General features: G+C 34.4%; 1 protein-coding gene across 1 annotated transcript in view; it reads left to right on the top strand.

The window, feature by feature from the left end:
* LOC100370566 (uncharacterized) overlaps positions 1–23,491 on the top strand; it is a 42,502-nt gene that overhangs the window by 14,671 nt on the left and 4,340 nt on the right. Inside the window, exons 2-10 of the mRNA XM_085490512.1 lie at positions 691–1,179; positions 3,183–3,476; positions 3,915–4,203; positions 6,122–6,203; positions 7,715–8,799; positions 9,454–9,582; positions 20,190–20,423; positions 21,152–21,361; positions 22,167–22,328. Coding sequence (XP_085346638.1) covers positions 709–1,179; positions 3,183–3,476; positions 3,915–4,203; positions 6,122–6,203; positions 7,715–8,799; positions 9,454–9,582; positions 20,190–20,423; positions 21,152–21,361; positions 22,167–22,328 — 2,956 coding nt within the window. The 5' untranslated portion in view covers positions 691–708. The remainder of the gene's footprint in view (positions 1–690; positions 1,180–3,182; positions 3,477–3,914; positions 4,204–6,121; positions 6,204–7,714; positions 8,800–9,453; positions 9,583–20,189; positions 20,424–21,151; positions 21,362–22,166; positions 22,329–23,491) is intronic.

Here is a 23,491-nt window from a genome sequence, read left to right as displayed (position 1 = left end):
CCGTTTCAGAAGTATTAATTCTAACAACTTTGACATAGAGGTAGCAACAGCAATCGGACGATAATTGTCACGGGAAGTGATATCGCCCGAGCGATCTTTTATAATTGGGACAATGATAGTTTCTAACAGTCCATAACAAATAACCATGAACAAGCATACCTGTCAAGCACAACGACAAGAGTACATATAAACTATCACTGGCGTATTTTAGGTGTTCGGGAGAAATATTGTCAGTCCCAACCGCCTTCCGTCCTGATAATTGCATAATGTATTCTTTTACCTCGGCTACTTGAATAATCATAGATGGGTGAAACATAATATTACCTAAACTGGCCTCAACTGAATCACGAGATTCGCAATTTTTTACAGAATTTAGAATACTAGAGAAATGATCTTTCCACATATCAGCAATATCCACTTCAGTAGATTGACCATCTACACAACAAGAAATGAATTGGTTTACTTTATCAGAGTTTACTTCTTTCCAAAACTTAGAAAAATCTTTATTACAATGATGTGTAGCAATTTTATCAGCTTTAATGCGGTCCTCGGTTCCCCTTTGAAGCTAGATAAATGATATGCTACGCTTGGATCAGACTGTGTTACTGTTGTCACAGTTGAGTGTTTTATTTTACTGCTACCGGTATATAAAAGTAATTGTCAGAATTCTATCTTGTTTTTTACTTTTAGATATAGATATCAGAAATAATGCAGTGGGTAGGTGTTCTTGCTTTCTGCATTCATTGGCTAATTTGCATATATGCAAATGCTGAACCCAGTGCTATCAAGGGACATTTAGAACATTTTGGTTCCCATCGACAACCATTGGAGGGGATTGATGTCGTCGAGACAAAACTGAACAGTTCAGTATTTTATACAAATTATGTACAAAAGAGCAAACCATTATTGATTAAAGGGGGAGGAGTTAGATGGCCAGCAACAGAACTATGGAAAGATGAGGAATACTTAATAGAAAATTTTGGGGAGGAGGTGTTCCGGGTTGATTTACGGAAAGTGTGGGATGATGAGCACCCGCCACGAATGAACATGTTCCTGAAGGATTTTTTAAAGACTTATAAAGAGAAAGCGATTTACTTGGATTCTCCGTTTCCATCAAGTGAACTGCTCCATGATGCATATATACCATCTGTGTTGGAATGCAGTGAATTCTCTTCAAAGGTAAGTATGAATACACTACATGCCCTTGATAGCCAAGAGGTGCTACAGGGTGCCAAGCAGTGCCAGGGTGCCTGGGGCCTGTTCACTATACAAGTCAATACAAAGCTACATATAAGATTGTGCCTGATTGGCTACCCAACCCTAGCACCTAACAGTCCAACCAATCAGAGAGCAGCTTGCTGGTATGCTCAGGGGCGGATATAGGATATAGGATATAGGATTTTTTTATGGCGGGGGGGGGGGGGGGTCCATACTTAAAAAATCAACAGTCTAAGTTAATGATTTTTATATATTATACAAAAACAAATCGATTAAATTTTTCACCGGGGGTCCGGACCCCAAGGACCCCCCCCGATCTGCCACTGATGTTTTGACTAATCTGCAATGGGGATATTATTTGTTGATAGGCGAGGGGCCTTTCCAGTTGAGAGAAATGGCCACTATTGAATTAACATGTAAGCAGAGTGTCCCTTATAAACAATGAATGTGAAAGAGAGATGCCATTACTAGATTGGCAGGATGAGGAGGAGAGGGATGGATAATATTGTATGTGACTGTATAGGTAAATTTTAAACACAAACAAAAATGTTGTGGCCTCTGATTTCCCTTATTAGTTTGAACAAAGTTTGAAGTTGGGAAATCAGTCTCCGCCCGTCGGTCTGGAGTCATATTTCAGAACCCTGTGAACCAAATCTATTCATTATTTGCATGTGCCTTGTATAGTACTTCATCTGGGACATATGCACGTGCAGTGGTTTAATGATTTAATCCAAGATGGCTGACTGGCAGCCATTTTGTTTTTTGAAAATGTAGTATGTTATGCATGCTTTGTCAGTTTTTGTACATACATTGTACATTTAAGATTACATGTCCGTGACAATTTGGTTTACAAACACATAAAACATGGCTGACTGGTGACCATCTTGCTTTTGACCATACTACTACAGTATGTCTCCAAGGCATAGGGACCACTTTCAATCATATTTGGCACATACATCATACATATATGAATACACATTCATGTCAGTTTTTAAATGTGGTATCTTGGACAGTATTTGTTAGTTTTGTTAGTTTTCATTCAAATTTGATACAAACATGTTGTGATACATGATGATTCCTTTTGTATTTCGTATCTCTGTACATGTCCCTAGACAAATGAAATTCAAGTTGGATACAAAAAAATGCATGGATAGCATAATATCCTGTTGAATTTTTGAGCATATATTTCGATTTTGGAAGAGTCATTTATTTAATACATCTAATATCTGTTGTTACTGGACCAGCCAATTATTCACTCAAAATTATTAACTATGCTTTTGGTGCATATTACTTTATTTTTGGCATGAATAATATTTCCTCTAATTCCAACGAGGACTATGTCATTAAAAAAATCTTGTATTTAGACCACAAGGTTTAATTTTATGGATGACATCCTCTGGAGACCCCAAAACTGATGCGAGAGGGCGAAAAAAAAAAAATCCTGCCAAAAAAAAAATGCTGCTAAAACCACAGGACTACGGAGCTGTTATTACGAATTGAACCACAGTGTATCAAAAAAACAAGAAGTCTTTATTTGCAGGAGGCACATGTTGGTGTACACATCTCGTACTGTATTACTGTCACAGGTATAACCATTTCAGACAAGCTTGAGTTCATGTAGTCATGATGAAGTACCTTCAGTCAGAAACACTGTATTAAGTCAGTGTGGCCTTACACTTATTTTGTTAATAAATGTAAATTTAATTTTCTCAATTTACAAATTTAACAACTACAACTATTAATAGATGATTTTCTGTTGTGCCCATGCAATGACTTGCTAGTGAATTAGAACAACCAGTTGCGACACAGCAAATCTTCGTGTCAGTGGCGTGTCATATCGACTTAGAGGGCATATTGATGCTGCTGCTGTTGTTGTTGTTACAAATATACATGTACATTCACATCCAGTCTATTACAAATTTCTGCATTTTTTTTTGCATATATAAGAAATATTTTTTTTGCAGATTGAATCTGCCAATCTGTTGTTCAGTTCTGGGAATACCAGCTACGTGCTACATCAAGACGGTTATGAAAATATCATCACGCTGGTGGCAGGAAAGAAAAAGTTCTTTCTGGCTCATCCCAGGGACAGTCATAAGCTGTATGCAAACCAGTTTACAACGTTACCAGGATTATCACCAGTTCTACCAGACAAAGTTGATATGGAGAAGTTCCCGTTAGTTGCCGATTTGGAATATTATGAAGTTGAAATGGAGGCTGGTGATCAACTATATGTTCCTATGTTCTGGTGGCACCAGGTGGGTAACCTTTGATCTTTCAACTTTCACTTGGCAGTTCTATCTATTGTTTCTTTCATGTATATAATATATAACCTTGGTATTTGAACCAGTGGAAGAACATTATGGAACGTTCGTCAACTCCAAAAGTCTCTCAGAGGTATTTTTGTTTATTTGAAACAATGAAAGAGAAGGGGATTGTGCTTGTCCTTGGTGGTGCAGAATCGTGTTCACACATGCATCGATCTTCCTTCTGCATGTCTTATCAAACTTTAAATCAGAACATTTTTTTGGACTACCTTAAAATTAAATTATTATCTTAATATGCAGACAAATCTAGCATGTGATCTGAAACATTAATATGTTTTTACCGTGACTTATCTAAAAACTTTAAATATATGGCTTCTTTAATACTGATTTAATGTAATACTTAATACCTATATACATTTTCATTCAAAGGTGAGGTCATTCAACTCCCCAAATATTGCTGTCAGCCTGTGGTTTTACATTTTTGATCATGATGAGGACCTAACGAGAATGAATATTGATCCAGATATAAATATAGAGGAATCATCACTATTGTATCTGAAATATATCGCTAAGCAACCTGATACCATCAAATGTAAGAAGATGTCTAAAAATAAGAAGTTGGCTGTGGCGTTGAAAGAAAATAGACCTGAAGAATATCAAAACGCCAATGTTATGATAGAGACGCCACCCGATAAATTGATGCTAAGCGGATATACATGTAAGATTTTCTTAATATTGACACTAAAGGGCTGACCATTAGAAACCAGGAGAGAGGGAGTTATGGATCAAAAAATCCAAAATTTACATAGAGAATATTTTTAAAAAGGAAAAACTTCCTCTACCATAATCCCCCTCAGAACATTTAAGTGGTCAACCCCTTTGATGATGAATAAATGTGATGACATTTGTGTTCAGTGAAGTTAGAGGAGAAAAGATTTATTTAATTCGTCAATCTTGTCTCTCAGACAAAGCTTAGACTGAATGTAATATGTGCTGGTGCAAGGATAAACAGTGATCTGTACTTGCTGAATTCAGTGTTCTTTATCCACTTGTTGATTTCAATCTTCTTCACCCACTTGTTGATTTCATTCTTCTTCACTCACCTGTTGATTTCATTGTTCTTCACCCACTTGTTGATTTGAATGTTATTCACTCACTTGTTGATTTCATTGTTCTTCACCCACTTGTTGATTTCATTCTTCTTCACTCACTTGTTGATTTGAATGTTCTTTGCCCACTTGTTGATTTCATTCTGCACTCACTTGTTGATTTCATTCTTCTTCACTCACTTGTTGATTTCACTGTTCTACACCACTTGTTGATTTCATTCTTCTTCACCCACTTGTTGATTTGAATGTTCTTCACTCACTTGTTGATTTCATTGTTCTTCACCCACTTGTTGATTTCATTCTTCTTCACTCACTTGTTGATTTCAATCTTCTTCACCCACTTGTTGATTTCATTCTTCTTCACTCACTTGTTGATTTCATTCTTCTTCACCCACTTGTTGATTTGAATGTTCTTCACTCACTTGTTGATTTCATTGTTCTTCACCCACTTGTTGATTTCATTCTTCTTCACTCACTTGTTGATTTCAATCTTCTTCACCCACTTGTTGATTTCATTCTTCTTCACTCACTTGTTGATTTCATTCTTCTTCACCCACTTGTTGATTTGAATGTTCTTCACTCACTTGTTGATTTCATTGTTCTTCACCCACTGGTTGATTTCATTCTTCTTCACTCACTTGTTGATTTCATTCTTCTTCACCCACTTGTTGATTTGAATGTTCTTCACTCACTTGTTGATTTCATTGTTCTTCATCCACTTGTTGATTTCATTCTTCTTCACTCACTTGTTGATTTCAATCTTCTTCACCCACTTGTTGATTTCATTCTTCTTCACTCACTTGTTGATTTCATTGTTCTTCACCCACTTGTTGATTTGAATGTTCTTCACTCACTTGTTGATTTCATTGTTCTTCACCCACTTGTTGATTTCATTCTTCTTCACTCACTTGTTGATATCTGTGTTCTTCGCCCACTTGTTGATTTCAATGTTCTTCACCCACTTGTTGATTTCAATGTTCTTCACCCACTTGTTGATATCTGTGTTCTTCGCCCACTTGTTGATTTCGTTGTTTTTCACCCACTTGTTGATTTCAATGTTCTTCACCCACTTGTTGATATCTGTGTTCTTCGCCCACTTGTTGATTTCGTTGTTTTTCACCCACTTGTTGATTTCGTTGTTTTTCACCCACTTGTTGATTTCGGTATTCTTCACTTATATGTTCTTGATTTCATTTTTGTGATCTGTACTTGTTTATTTTTCTTCTTCTTTTGTTGATTTTATTGTTCCATTTGATTTCTTCTTTCCTTTGTTGTTTTCATTGTTCTTGTATCACTTGATTTCATAGTTTTTCTTGTCTCGCTAATTGATCACATTGTTGATTTCTTTGTTGTTTTATTGTTCTTGTCTCATGTTGATTTTGTTGTTGTTTTATTGTTCTTGTTTCATGTTGATTTCTTTGTTGTTTTATTGTTCTTGTCTCATGTTGATTTCTTTGTTGTTTCATTGTTCTTGTCTCATGTTGATTTCTTTGTTGTTTCATTGTTCTTGTCTCATGTTGATTTCAGTACCTGTTCTAGGATTTGGAACTGGTTTGTTATCTGATAAAACCTACCAAGCCGTGAAATATGCCCTTGAAGTTGGATACAGGTAAATACTCCCTTTTTTGGAACATTTTATTTTCGCAATGGACATTAATTGTTGAATGCACTATAGGCATTGTTTCATATGTTCCTAATTGTTGCACATGAAGCACATATGCTCACACATTGAACAGTGAAAGGTATTGTATGCTTGAGTGACGGTGGTCAGTGTGCACTGTGTTGTCCAATATAGCAATGAAAACAACACATGTAAATCATCAAAATCAAACATTTCTTGGCTGTTTGCAGATGGATTTTGTTCAAACTTGGTACACACATTGGAAATTATGGGACCTTGATGCACGTCATTTTGTTTTTCAGATAAGATTCATTTTGTTTCTATGAATACAGTACTATTAAGTGCCGTATCTCTGACATGCTATGATTGATCATGTTCAAATGTTAAATATTCATTAAACATTATCTCATAGATATACAGATAAATTGGTTTGACAAACTGATTCAAAATGGTCGAATGGTGGCCATTTTATTCTAAAAAATCATCAAAATCATTTCTGGCATTTCGGAACTGGTTCTCGGTTGTGTATTGATGTATTTCGTTCAAACTTGGTACATACATCAAGCATTATGGGTTCCTGATCCACATCATTTTGTTTTTTATATTTTTTTATTTTTATATTTTATATTTGTTTATTATACATCATGTAATAGATATACAGATGTATTGGTTTGACGATCTGATTCAAATGGTTGACCGGTGGCCATTTTGTTTTAATTAATGCTGTTCCAGAGCAATATTTCTCAATATGAACAAGTACTTGTACTACTGTAAAATACTTTATTTTCGTATGGAATTAATTGTTGCCACTTTAGCTGAAGGAACGATTAATTGAAACAAATCAGGCGGATATACTTTTTTCTCCATATTTTGCATTCAACTTGTCAAAAATCAGTGAAAATACATACAAGACAAAAATTTCTGCAAAAATTAATTCCAGCTAAAATAAAATATTCTACAGTATGTTACAAAAAACAAAACTATATAACTAAGATTTGATAACTATTGGGGACTGTGCCATGCATGGCTTCTTTTTTTATAATATATTTTTTCTTATATATCACTCTCAAGTCATCAAAAATCAGTGAAAATAAACATCATACAAAACACCCAAAAAACCTTGTCAGTGAAAATTAATTCCAGCTAAATAAAGTATTTTACAGTACATGAGATTTGAACATGTGCAAGTGGCGACTACCCTTGAATCATTCTTTCAATCTTTACAGTTCTTCCCTAGTGTTTATATTTAATTGTCATCTGTGCCAGGTGCAATTCTTTTAATAAATTTAGGTGTATTTATGATTATACATAATGACCTACTTGGTGTAAAGGATTCACAATTTATGTTTTATATAAACCAGAGGTATATTACGATGTAAGCAAATTACAATCCAAATGACAATGGCAACTGTTAATTCCTGTCCTTGCTGCTCTGATGATCTTTAATGTATTTATCAATAAACTAATTGATATTTATAATAAATTATATTGTACTTTAGGTTGATAGATACTTCACAGGGTTATCCCAGATCTGAGGAGGACATTGGAAAGGCCATAAAAGACTCAGGAATTCCTCGTTCAGAAATTATTATTGTAGATAAAGTTCATCCAAAATATCTGGGATACCACTCCACCATTAAATCTGTGGAGGAAAGTTTGAAGAAACTTCAGACTGATTACGTTGATATCTTTTTAATTCACTCCATTGACTGTGATGATTTTCTACTGACGTGTGATATGGACAAGTTAGAAGGAACTTGGAAGGATACATGGAAAGCGCTTGAGGCATTAACGAAAGAAGGAAAGATCCGGAGCATTGGTGTCAGTAATTTTGATTTACCATTGATGACTGAATTGATGGAGATTGCCACAATACCTGTATCTATAGTACAGAATCAATTTGATGTTTTGAACCGTGATGATGATGTTCGTAAATTTTGTTCTGACCATAATATACAGTATATGGGTTACAGTTCTCTGGGTAGGATGTGGACTTTTGAGCATAACGTCGCCGAGAATCCTGTACTTAATAACCCTGTGATACAACATATTGCTATTTCGCAGCAGCGAACAGTACCGAATATTGCACTACGCTGGGCAATCTACCATGATGTTATCGTCATACCGTCTTCCGCAAATGAGCATCATATTTTGACAAACATTCAGTCTTTAGAAGTTATTCTCAATGAAGACGAGATGGAAGAAATGGACAATATCCCGGTAATTGATCTGGATAAGTTGGACAATGCAATGGATTTAGCTGAGAGGCAGGGAAAGCTGAAAAATGGACAATTTCTGACGAACAGTGTTATTGAATTTATTACTACCTACATGATTGATGTGAACACGAATGATCCCAACATAGGTACATGCACTACTGAAAATTGTGGAGAAAATGAAAACAAATATACAGAATCGGCACAGAAAGAATATGAATGGGTAAAGCCGGATAAACCTGGAAGCGCAGTGACCCTGTATGAAAAGGTCAACTTAGAAGATGAGACCATCTATTTTGGTGCAGAGAACTCCTACATGTACGCTATGGATGCTAAGACAGGAAATATCAAGTGGAAATTTCAAACAAGTAAGATTTAATAAACACTTCATCACAAAAACACAAATATGTATGAAAATATTAAAACTCTGCCAATAAAAATGACTAATAATTTGTATGACTTCCTGACATTTACATTTGCCATATTAGCTCAATAGAACAACACATAAACCAATTTATTCACCTATTTGAATGCCATATTTTTTCTTTGCCAAATTGTTCATGCAACATTCTGCCTATTGTTTTTATTTGTCTATAAATATTTCAATAATTTTGAACTGAATGGACCTATTTTCTATTTGCTACAAAATATTTGAGAACAAAATTATGTAGGTTTTTTTGACAAAAGTTGACTTTTGTGCTCAGTGGGTAAGGATCTGTTGTTAAAATTTAACCTTTGACCCAGACCAGACTAGATTATATCATCAGTATTTTTAACACAATGTTTTGAAATCATCATCTCAGCCTGTCACGTCACTGCTGGCGAATGGCCTCCACAGCAGCTTCCACGCTTGGCGATCCTGTGCCACATGAGTCCACAAGATACCGACCTTCTCTTCAATTTCATCTCTCCATCTTCTTTTAGGTCTTCCTTTAAATTCACGAGTAATTATATTGATATTTTGCCTTCCCCTAAGCATGTGCAGTCAAGACAAAATACTAAAACTATTCATATTCTTGTAGGTTACTCGGATCTTGCTTCCTGTGCAGTGTTCAGTCAAGATGGCAGAACTATCTACTTTGGTGGTGAAGACGCATACTTTTATGCACTAAGTGCAGTAGATGGCAGCGTACAGTGGACCTTTGAAACAGGTGCATTTAATAATAACACATGTTTGTGAGGGCAATATCATGATTTGCTGCCTGCCCAAGGGATGGTGGTCATGACCATAATATTTATGATGCCAGAGTCGAAGGCATCATCAATATTATGGTCAAGACCAAGAGCCCCAGGTGATATTGCCCGAATGATCATGTATTATATATTTTATCACATCTACCAAACACCACTATAACACTAACGCTCTCCCACAAAGTAATAACTCTTATATTTGAAGTATGCAATATTTTATTTTATGTATTATAACAAGTGGCACATTACTCAATATCATACATACATTGTTTGCTGTCTCCTCTCAAAACCAGTTTGTTTATTTTTTGTGTCATGTGACAGTTTCAGACAGACACTGAATTGGAAGTGCAAATGCAGACCGTTATATTGATTTTACCTAAAAAAAAAATGTTATGGACAACATGACAGGGCTGAATAACCATCTTCCTATCAAATGGCAATTTACTACACTGTATCTCTGTAAAACTTGTTCCAGATTCTCCCAAAGTCACATTGCAAGTACCAGCATATCTTAACTAGACAAATAGTGGTTGTCGCATCAGACTCATGATCGGTAGACCCAAGTTCAAATCCTACCTTAGGCTGAACATCAAAAGGGTAATTGACTCCTACTCTTAGTGAGTGTGCCACAGACTCAATGGGAAGGCCAATTCCACTGGCCAAGATTTATTCACTAACAAATGCGACTTTGGGGGAACCTTTGTTAAGGTCCGCAGGTGCTTGTGTTTGACCAAGCCTGGTTGATGCCAGGATAGACATTTGATAGAGAGATGGCCACATGGCCCTGTCATGTACATGTAATCCCAAACACAAATATGACTTCTGTGGCAAAATGCACTATGTGTCAGCACAAGCACTTGCTCTTACACTTACAAACAAAAAAAGTCAGGAGAGACAACAGTGACACTCAATGTCTAGAAAAATAAAAAAATAAAAAAGTACCAACATATCTTAACCAGAAGAATAGCTGAGAACGAATATATCATTGTGGTAAAGTGATAATAAAATACAATATTATGTAGGATTTGTGGAAGTCTACTGTTGTCAGATTTAATAGTAGTAAATTAAGCTGCTTTTTTGTTGCTTTTATTAATCATAAAATTGTCCCACAAGTAATGTAAAAACCATATTAATTGCTTCATATTCAACAAATAAAAGGATATTTTTAAAGACTTCCTGGATATGCTGGACTGCTAATCCATGTAATCCTAAGGTGGTGAGGTTTAAACCATAATTATGCAGTAATCCTATCTAGTCTCACCAAGATTTCATCCTCATTTCAGTAAAGGGATTAGATCCTAACACATTAAAACATATTAAAATAGACTTTGTACATGACACCATGGAAGTAATCTTATTACCTCCATGATGACACCAAGAGGTCACACATCCTGGTACTTTGTACATGACACCAAGAGATCACACATCCTGGTACTTTGTACATGACACCAAGAGATCACACATCCTGGTACTTTGTACATGACACCAAGAGGTCGCACATCCTGGTACTTTGTACATGACACCAAGAGGTCACACATCCTGGTACTTTTTACATGACACCAAGAGGTCACACACCCTGGTACTTTGTACATGACACCAAGAGGTCACAGACCCTGGTACTTTGTACATAACACCAAGAGATCACACATCCTGGTACTTTGTACATGACACCAAGAGGTCACACATCCTGGTACTTTGTACATGACACCAAGAGGTCACACATCCTGGTACTTTGTACATGACACCAAGAGGTCACACATCCTGGTACCTTATGGGGGTATAGAGTTTTGCCATCAAATAATAGAGTTTTGCCATCAAATAATAAAGTTTTGCCATCAAATAATAAAGTTTTGCCATCAAATAATAAAGTTTTGCCATGAAATAATAAAGTTTTGCCATGAAATAATAAAGTTTTGCCATGAAATAATAAAGTTTTGCCATCAAATAATAAAGTTTTGCCATCAAATAATAAAGTTTTGCCATCAAATAATAAAGTTTTGCCATGAAATAATAAAGTTTTGCCATGAAATAATAGAGTTTTGCCATGAAATAATAGAGTTTTGCCATCAAATAATAGAGTTTTGCCATCAGATAATAAAGTTTTGCCATGAAATAATAAAGTTTTGCCATGAAATAATAAAGTTTTGCCATGAAATAATAAAGTTTTGCCATCAAATAATAAAGTTTTGCCATCAAATAATAAAGTTTTGCCATCAAATAATAAAGTTTTGCCACGATGAATTAAATATATGTTGTCTCTTGTGGGCCATCGTAGATATCTATCATATATGCCATCTTTATCATTATGTGTGTACACATGAACTCCTATGGAAATGTACACTGAAAATGGGCAGGACTGTATGTGTCATGTCATGACAAATTTATCTGCATATACTTCCAGGTTTCAATGAGTAAAAATTTAATACCATAGGCTGGCCTGTATTTCCATATACCGGAGTAGTTAGCTATTTGATCCTTTGATATTAGCTCTAAATTTATTGAAAGCAGAATTTGCCAAGCATTAGATTATTCACCCACCAACAGGAAATTTGAGCTAGGTTTAGACTATTATGAAACAGATTAGTAAAACTAATTAATGCGTCTCACATGGCCAAATGACTTTGTCCAAAGATCAAATGAATTTCACAAATTAGTTTAGACTTGTATCAATATCCTCCAATGGGTATATACAGTACAGGAAAGTTTAAAAAAAAAAAAAAAACTGGTACAATTGCCTTCTAGGCGAATGTCCTCTGAATGAATGAAGCTAAAATTGGTATCTGTTGACAACATGAATCAAAATGTACGTCATGCATACTCCCTCGATGTCTATTCGTCCTCCTGACTGAAATGAGACAATGAATTATTTTCTCACCGTATACCCTTTAAACACCTATGAAAACTTTGTCCCCTTTTAGAGATACAACCACATTACATGTGCTATATAATCTGTCTAATCAATAGCAATGGTGAATAGACCATTTTCCGTACACTGCGAGAATCACGCGTTATACGTGAAATCGAACGTACTAGTAAAAACAGGACAAACAAAGGTCATAGCGTCGTAGTCGCATCAAACATCGCGTGGGATTCGACAAACGCGAAAGTATTTTGGGGGACATTTCCATGCTTAATAATGTGCTGTCCACATTTGATGATAGGCAATTTCGATTAAGTGAGGGTATTCGGAAGCAATATTCCCATAGTCGAAGATCGGCCGGTCAATGTAAGCCGCGAAATAAAGAAATTATAGTTCAAAATCAAATCGTTCGATTTTTGCGGCAGACGTTCGACGCGCGTCTTTCATGCATCTCGCGAGATCTCGCAATTGTTCGGAAAATCACCTATTAGATCTATTTGGTTCAAAATTATAAACAAGCATTTGTAATCCATGGGTACTTTGTGGGCATGATCCAATAGAGTATGAACCGAAGAATTTATTAAGAATTGAGACAACGATGTAATATCATTACCATATTTCATTGTTCTATTAGAAACACATGGCTGACGATTGCATATATAATATACTGTATTATTGCAATATGACTTATTTTGACCATTGACATACCTCTATTTACTTATTTTCTTCACCACCACTTCCTTCTTTTCATCACAAATTATTCCTGTTTATTTTCCTTCAGAATACAGGCCCCAAAATAGCTGGGGTGAAAATATAAAATTTATTCAAATTCTATCTGTTGGTTCAAAAATTAGGGTTCATTTCCAGAAATATTGAAGAATATAAGAAAAAAGTGCAGAAAACATTTGGGCAAGAAAATTTGGTTATGAATAGGTTACCAGTAATAGCACAACTACTCTGTCAACTTTTCAAGACTAAAAAAAAACATAAAATGTTGTATCCAAATTATGGAAGGAAAAATTGTAGTATTAAATCAAATCATTAAATAATATTCCAACATCTCCACAACACAGATAAATAAATATTATAACATGAATTTACTGCTGGTTCTACTTCTTAGTTTTGATTTTGTTTTCAGTTATGAGTGACAACCAATGACATGCTGGTTATTAAAATAATTATTTTAATTCTGTCACTGTTTCTTTTACAAAATAATCTATTTCAATTAATCAACCCATAAAATAATCAGCATCAATCAAATGCATAACACCATCCCCTGTAGTAGATATTTTAATATAAATTCTTGTGAGCTGTATCTAAGATGACCACATAGCAACAATGCTATTTAGTATTACCATAGCAACAATTTATTTTTGCAGTGATAAGTACCGGATTCGGCTGATACCCCGCCCTGGGGGATCTTATGGAGGATGCGATTTGTTTTTAGAAAAATGTGGACCAAAGATCTTTTGGCAGATATTACGAGGCCCATCTTGTCTAAAAAAATAACCCTGCGTTGATAGAAATGGTCTAGAAAAAATAATGTTTCGCGTTGACCAAATATAATCATGCAAAGTATAAATGTTTTAATATATTGGTGAGAGGTCGCATTTTACGTGAACAAGAACATGCACTAAGAAGGAAAAGCAAGTCAAAGTCGAAACGGGGTGCATCATGGACATGACACAACACACGCTGCGACAACTGAGTGATTAGCGACATCATTTTGGGACGCAATTGAACTTGAAGTACTTCTTTGCGAAACTTGCTGCGCGGTGATGCTGGCATCAAGTGTGTGTTGACCGAAGTTTGACCCCAAGTCAGGCGCTGAACTGGCGCGTTACCTTAGCAACCTTTTTCTTTTGCGGTCCGCGCGTCGATCTAGTAAAATTTTTATTATATCCGACGTTACTGTAATTACGCAACTTGTATGCAACTCTGTACTGGCTTTGAATATATCAACGTCGTTTACTTAGTGCACTGCTTTTCTAATTACGTAAATTTGTTTACAATATTGTATCAGCTCTGAATATTTCAACTTTGTATTAAATGTATTGCTTTCATGATAAATACGCAAACTCAAGTTAATTTTTACTATTGTTAGGGCACTGACCCGGGGTATTGGGTCTGTGAATATTTCAATATTACCGACTTGATAATGCATTGCATTCGTAATAATTTCGCAAACATAAACATTGGCGCATTTAAATCATTAAAAATGATAGTAGTCGGGTATCTACGGAAAGTCGAGAAAATATTTTAAATACTTGTGATTCACCAATGTTCCAATGGTGATTTTTGTATTCGAAATGAAGTGAACATGTAATATAAACCATACCATGCGTCAAGTTAAATTTTACTATAATATAATAAACTCTGGACAGCGCATTTCGATCGCAATATTCACGTACATTTCGACTGAACTCTAATAACCACGCGTTTGAGTTCACGCACTGATATTTAAATTCGGGCCACCCAGCTTGACGCAAATCAATATAGTTACTTGTCATGTGTTCAAAAAATCTTTCAACTCTCACAAATACCATGAACGCGAAGAGCTAACTGGGGGTTAACTGAAAGAGAACGTCTTTTTTGGAGAAAAAACACGTCAGTACAAGATTATGTGTACAAGGTTAGCTTTATGAAACGTACATGACGTAACGTACGTAAATCAATATAGTTACTTGTCATGTGTTCAAAAAATCTTTCAACTCTCACAAATACCATGAACGCGAAGAGCTAACTGGGGGTTAACTGAAAGAGAACGTCTTTTTTGGAGAAAAAACACGTCAGTACAAGATTATGTGTACAAGGTTAGCTTTATAGAACGTACATGACCGCTTAACTCTGTGTTTTTTAATAATCATGTCGCATGTGAAACGCAGGAGTACGGCAACCGAGGTGGCTCACAACATGGCATTTTATAAAACCATTTTCACAATTATTTTTTATTTATAATTCCTTTTCAATAACCATTTTCGGTTCTGAAATCGATTTTTAAACCCCACTTTCGCTTCTGATATATGTTTTCATTATAAAAAAAACAATTGTTTGAATCCATTTTCGTTTTTAAAATCCGTTTTCAAAATCCGTTTTCATTTTTAAAATCCGTTTTCATTTTCAAAATCCATTTTTTGATTTCAAAATCCATTTTCGTTTTCAAAATCCATTTTCATTTTTTAAATCCATTTTCATTTTCAAAATCCATTTTTGATTTCAAAATCCATTTTCGTTTTTAAAAACCATTTTTGTTTTTAAAATCCATTTTTGATTTCAAAATTCATTTTTAAAACCCATTTTTGATTTCAAAATTCATTTTCGTTTTTAAAACCCACTTTGTTTTCAAAATCCATTTTCATTTTTAAAATCTATTTTTTTAATCCGTTTTTGTTTTTACTAATCCGTTTTTATTTTTAAAATCCATTCTCACGTTTTTGTTGACATTTGAAGTATAGGTATATACGTATTTTTCACGTTGACGCAAATTTTCCATCAGAATTTACATAAGAATCGCTGTTGTTTCCCGCCTATCGCATTAGGTTTAACTGTTTTTACTAAGATTCTCATTTCGATTCAATATTCGATTTCCACCAGTGATGTTTCCATGACAAGGCTTTTCTACGTAAGTTATTCTTCAGGCTATAACTTTAGCCGTGGTTCCGCGGCGATTTTGGTTCATAAAGGGCTCTTGGCTTCACCGGTTGGTCACAGTCAGCTGGCGCACACCTGATATAATAAAATAAACCTTGGAGCTCTCATTTTATCAGCTGTAACGTTGATACTCAGATTAGAACAATTTTAACAGCTATAATATAGCTGTGGGTCTGCTGTGTTATCGTACCGGATAAGGTACTGTCGGTATACAAGGCAGCGCCATCGGTGTTTGTACAGGCATTCGACGCCACAGCGTAAGCCGACAGATGAAGCTAAGAACCCTCTATGGATCCAAAAACGCCGTGGAATCACGGCCAAATAGGTTATAGTCTTAAGAAGAAGAACTTACGTAAATAAGCCTTACCATGGAAACGTCACCGGTGGTAATAACAAATTCGGAATCCGAGTTACAATTCCTAGTCACGTGGTATGAGGTCAGAGGGCGAGGTCACAGGTTAAAAAGTGAAAATGAAAATGGATTTTGAAAATGAAAACGGATTTTAAAAACGAAAATGAATTTTGAAAATGAAAATGGAATATGAAAACGAAAATGAATTTTGAAAATGAAAACGGATTTTAAAAACCAAAATGAATTTTGAAAATGAAAATGGAATTTGAAAACGAAACTGGATTTTGAAAATGAAAACTGATTTCAAAGATGAAAATGGATTTAAACAATTGGTTTTAAAAATAAAAACAGAATCCAGAAACGAAAGTGGGTTTTAAAAATCGATTTCAGAACCGAAAATGGTGTTTAAAAAAAGATTAACAAATAAAAATGAGTTTTCAAAATGTAAATGAATTGTAAAAATGGTTTTATAAAATGTCATGTTGTGAGCCACCTCGGTTGCCGTACAGGAGACATTTTAGTTCGCCCATTTCTTGTTTACCGACATTTTGTCTGGAATGCGATACAGACAAAGATTAAACATTACTGATAACAACCAAGAGGCTCGAACCAGGAAGGCTTGGGTATTTTAAACTTCGTAAATAACATTCAAAATTACTTGGAGCAAGCATGCAACCACTTTTACCGGTTTATTTTAGGTGTTAGTAAAGTAACACCATTGATTGGCATAAGAGTGCGAAATTAGTAGAATTCCTATATTAAGGATTAAGGCAAATTTATCGCTAATTAAATATTGGCACAGATTGACATTGTTACCTGAAAATCATATTCTAAAAAGTGCACTTAAAGAAACAGTGTCTTCAAACTCAAGCTGGATAAAACATGTTAAAACAATTCTTGGACATACTGACTTATCTGAAGTAAATAAAATATATAAAGTGGGAAACATCGCTGAATTAACAAAATTGTTGGAAGAAAAATTAAAAAATAAATATATACAAACATGGTATCAGCAACTTAGTCATGTCCCAAAAAACGGAAAATCAGGAAACAAACTAAGAACGTATAATTTGTTTAAAATAAAATATGAATTTGAAGGATATTTAACAGAAATTCAGGACTTCAATTTGAGAAGAATGGTTACCAAGTTTAGACTTAGTGACCATAATTTGGAAATTGAATTGGGCAGGAGAAAATTTCCAAAAATGGAAGCAAATTACAGATTGTGTAAAAAATGCAACACAGGTACTGTAGAAGATGAAAAACATTTCATCCTTGACTGTTGCTTCTTCACTCAAGAAAGAAATACCCTCTTAGAAGATTGTAAATTAGAAATGTGCAGTACAACTAACCGAAATTTAATATTCACTTGCATCATAAATAGTAGTACTGCACTTGCAAAATACTTAAAAAATACAATTTATAAAACCTAATTGTAATACGTATTTTATATATACCCTTTGATTTGTTTGTAATTTTGAAACTTTTGTTGTTTTTGTTTATTTGTGTTTGTTTTTTCTGATCTGTATCCTTACCATACAGCACCCACTGATGGTGCAGTTGTGTAATAAAGTTATTATTATTATTCTTTTCAAGCGTAGACTTTATTTGAGTGTAATGATACGCAACAACAATTCGTTTACAGCATTGGTTTTATTGAAGTTTTTAATGCTTTTCGGCTTCACAGTGAATTATTTTAGCGTCATATTTGAAAATAGCGCGCTCGATACAAGATGTCGGACGGGAAAATTGGGGTCTGTAAAAATGTTTGTTGGTTCAGTCAGACAATGTGTGGAACAAAACATCGCCCACTATTTGAAACATCGCCCATGGGCGGGGTTTAGGATGGGCGGGGTATCAGCCGATTCCGGTATTTATATTAAGCCATAATAATTAGATTTGTTGTTAATTATTAGTAATAATGATAGATCTGTATTACAATCATATTCTAATATGAATAAAAAGTACAATAAAGTATATGTGAAATAGAAACAAAAATAAAATAATAGTTTATTATAAACTAATTCATAACATTCATACAAAATGATATTAGGATTGTTTTATCAAGTTCATCTGCACTAGGTCATGGTGTTCAGTTTGATACACTTTATGATTCACAGGTGGATTTACAAATAACACCAACAAATAAAAAAAAAAACTTGAAATGACTTCATTGTCTGAAAATGTTGCTCGCAAAAAAAAATATTTGAAAAAAATATATACAGGTATCATTCTTACAATGTATAGTGCCCTATGGCAATGAATCAATTCAGTGGTGTAAGGGATGGCGTTCACAACATCCATTTGTTTTGATCTGTAGCAGTCTGTCATTAAAAAGTAATTTTAATAGACCATTTTTCGTTCACTGCGAGATCACCGCATTATGCGTGAAATGAAACGTAAAAACAGAACAAACAAAGGTCATAGCGTTATAGTGGTGGATTTGACGAACGTGAAAGTATTTTGGTGGATATTTCCATGCTTAATAATGTGCTGTACACATTTGATGATGGTCAATTTCGATGAAGTAAGAGTATTCAAATGCAATATTCCCCTGTCAAAGATCAGCCTTTCGATGTGAGTTACATAGTAAAGAAATTCGTGTTCAAAATCAAATCAAATTTTTGTGGCAGACATCCGGCGTGTGTCTTTCACGGAACTCGCGAAATCTCAACTTTATAAAGGGAATGGAATGTGCAAGCTATGTAATGACGACAAAGAAGATATTTATCATTTTCTATTTTCATGCAAAGCAACTTATCATTTAAGACACAAATTTTATGGAGATTTCATGTACAAAGTTCAAAACCTTGAAGTAGACCCAACACTTATTAATAACTTTCTTTCTGGAGGAATTAATTTTAAGTTTAATGTACTTTTTAGCGACATATTGTGGAAAGTCAACAATAATTTGGGGAATATTGTATCCAAGGAAGTTAGAGTATTTATTACTCAATTGTATAAGTATAGAAAAGAAAGTTTGAATTTAATGTGATTTTTCTTCTTTCCTTTTTCAAATATGTATGATTTGGTTGTTTTCTTCTCTTTGTTTGCCGCTCCAAAGGCTAATAAAAAATATTATTATTATTATATTATAACTGGAAAATCACCTATCGCTACATTATAAAATGATACAACGACACATTTTAGAAAAAAATATGGTATCTATTGGAAAAGAAATTTGAGCATGCTCAGAATAAATAATTAGCTTAGATTGTAATGCTAGGGTTTTTAGTAATGTCATGACCTGGTCATGATCTTGATCTGAATCAGTGACAAATGGGTTGTACCATTACCAATCTCAGTAGAAAATGTAGAGGGGTGTCAGGGCTACATTTTGATGGGAATTATAGTGGTGAAACAAACCCAGGTCCTGGTAATATACAAAGACCTTAATTTAACAAAGAAGTCAAGTTGTTATTAAAGGTACATCAAGGTTTACTCAGATTTTTGAATGCAGTTTCTTGAGCATGTATGAGACATAGTTTGGTTGCACTTGTGTACTTGTATTTTGGACCCAGGTCAATGAAAATTTTCAGTTATCAAATTAAGGGAAATCACTTTATGATGAGTTGTACCCACATAGAGTACATATTAATTTAATTATTTGCATATGTTCCATGTATTATTTTAACATAGGTATTTTATAATTAAATAATGGGGACTGTGACATTCATGTCATGTTATTGTTTTCCCAATAATAGATGGCTCCATTATAAGTTCACCTGTACTAGGTGTTGATGGTAGCATATACTTCGGCAGTGTGGATGGAAACATGTATGCACTGTATCCTAATGGTCAACTGAAATGGAAAAAAGATTTAATCGACGAGATCTGGGCATCTCCAGATATATTAAATATGGATGATAAAGAATACATCTATATTACAGTGTTGTCTGGATATGTACCAAATATATTTGCATTGGATGGCAAAGACGGTAAGTTTTAGACAATTTATTGTCAAGATGATGATGACATTCTCATATTAGGATAGAATGTACTCTATCCTCCCCTATTATGGTGCATTATATGGTATCACCCAAATATTGGATTTCCATATTAGTATATAATGTACTCCATCACCCCCTATCATGTTGCATCATATGGTATCACCCAAATAGTGGATTTCTATATTAGGATAGAATGTACTGCATCACCCCCACTAGGTTCCATCATATGGTACCACCCAAATATTGGATTTCCATATTAAAATATAATGTACTCCATCACCCCCTATCATGTTGCATCATATGGTATCACCCAAATGTTGGATTCCCATATTAGGATACAGTGTACCTCATTACCCCCACTAGGTTGCATTAAATGGTATCATCCAAATGTTAGATTTCTATATTTTTGTTATATTTGTATATTTTCCATATATGAACTTCTTGATTTTTGAAGGATTGTTAAAATGGGTAGAAGGACTGGAAATTGTGTTTTTAAAGGGGAACCTTTTAAGCCTAGGGATTGCACCAAAGAATCATGGGACACTATTGTTTATTTTGTTTACAAAATTAATCTATCTTGTGTTATCCATTGTAATTTTAATCCAGAAAGTAAATTTGTTGTGAGATTAGGCTTAACTGGAAGTGCCCCTTTAAATACATATTTGTATCTGTTAGTATTCAATTCACAATTACACTGTAATGAATTATTATTATAGGTAGCACTATTTTCTCGATAAATGTTGGAGGCGATGGACTGTTTGCATCTCCTCGATTAAGTCTTGACAATTCCACTGTTTATTTATGTGAAATAAATGGTAGAATACATGCAAGAGATTCTCGCAGTGGTCAACTGAAAGAAATTGTTCGTATTGAGAATGCAGAAATCAATTCAACACCTGCTGTCAATCAAAATGCAGTTATTGTTGGTGAGTTGTAACATCCATCTATCAAAATAATGATTGTGATATACATGTAGCTATACATGAATCAAACTAAATATAAATTCTAAGTCCCCAACAAACTAGATCCGAAATAGTGACATATGTTTCACATTTTGTGCATCTATATCCATCCAATGTCTGTCTGTTCAATTTGGGTACAAAAACAAGCTATAACTATGACTGCCAGTTTTGTCCAAAAAAAACCCACACCAATCAACATTTTTGGGCGTACCATGGTCGGTTGCATTTAAACTCTGTATTGACATCACTAACGGTAGTTTACTAATTACGCTTGTCAGTGATTCAAAATTATCGAATGGCAGCCATATTGATTTTATTTTCATGGTTCTTATCCATTTCTCTATCAAGTGTTGATTAATTTTGTGCAAAGTTGGAACAAGGACATGGACGTTTGTTTCTCATTTGGATTTTTAACTGGTGGACATTTTTATCTCAAAATACAAAATTTGAGCATGACATCTCAACCATTTCTCAGACATGCCTGGGCCAGTTTTACTCAGACTTAATGCTATGTCTCGTTTTGTGATTTGATGAAAAATGGCCAACAGCTGGTCGTTTTTTTTTTTTTTTTTTTTTTGTCCGAAACTATTTCTTATACAAATTTTGTTCAAAGTTGGTAAAAGACGTAAAATTGTTATAATTCATCCTAATACAGACAGGGACTATGCATCTTAGTTTCTCAGATTCCTTTTGTGGATATCTACAATGTGCTAGCTATTGAATACAGTATTTGGTTATTCTCAATAAAACAAATCTTTAATATTCACAGCAACAAGTAGTGGGAATGTGATAGGTCTGCATCTGGACTCACTCAATACTATTTGGGAGACATTCATCGGAGGCAACATAATGTCATCACCATATATGGGTCCTAATAACAAAATATATATAGGATCAGGAGATGGTAGAATCTTGGCAATTAATGAAACTGGTATGTAGTTTTCATTAAATTATTTGTCATTACCTTTCCTCATCAGGTAATATCAAATTTGAATACAAATACAATCTAAAAAAAGTATTTTTTTTTGTAATTCCTCAACCTTGCCATAGAAGGTAATTTTATGGATTGCATCAAATAATGGGGTCTCAACCTTGCCATACAAGATAATGTCAGTGATTGCATCAAATAATGGATCTCAACCTTGCCATATAAGGTAATGTCAGGAATTGCATCAAAAAATGAGATTTCAACCTTGCCATATAAGGTAATGTTAGGGATTGCATCAAATAATGAGATCTCAACCTTGCCATCATAAGGTAATGTCAGGAATTGCATCAAATAATGGGATTTCATCCTTACCATATAAGGTAATGTCAGGAATTGCATCAAATAATGGGATTTCAACCTTGCCATATAAGGTAATGTTAGGGATTACATCAAATAATGGGATTTCAACCTTGCCATATAAGGTAATGTCAGGATTTGCATCAAATAATGGGATTTCAACCTTGCCATATAAGGTAATGTCAGGAATTGCATCAAATAATGGCATTTCAACCTTGCCATATAAGGTAATGTCAGGAATTGCATCAAATAATGGGATTTCAACCTTGCAATATAAGGTAATGTTAGGGATTGCATCAAATAATGAGATCTCAACCTTGCCATATAAGGTAATGTCAGGAATTGCATCAAATAATGGAATTTCATCCTTGCCATATAAGGTAATGTCAGGAATTGCATCAAATAACGGGATTTCAACCTTGCCATATAAGGTAACGTTAGGGATTGCATCAAATAATGGGATTTCAACCTTGCCATATAAGGTAATGCCAGGAATTGCATCAAATAATGGGATTTTAACCTTGCCATATAAGGTAATGTCAGGAATTGCATCAAATAATGGGATTTCAACCTTGCCATATAAGGTAATGTCAGGAATTGCATCAAATAATGGGATTTCAACCTTGCCATATAAGATAATGTCAGGAATTGCATCAAATAATGGGATTTCAACCTTGCCATATAAGGTAATGTCAGGGATTGCATCAAATAATGGAATCTCAACCTTGCCATATAAGGTAATGTCAGGAATTGCATAAAATAATGGGATTTCAACCTTGCCATATAAGGTAATGTTAGGGATTGCATCA

The sequence above is a fragment of the Saccoglossus kowalevskii genome, chromosome 15, assembly GCF_978046115.1.
Source record: "Saccoglossus kowalevskii chromosome 15, keSacKowa6.1, whole genome shotgun sequence".
In the NCBI taxonomy this organism is placed as follows: Eukaryota; Metazoa; Hemichordata; class Enteropneusta; family Harrimaniidae; genus Saccoglossus; species Saccoglossus kowalevskii.
This window is presented reverse-complemented; position numbering and strand designations above follow the sequence as displayed.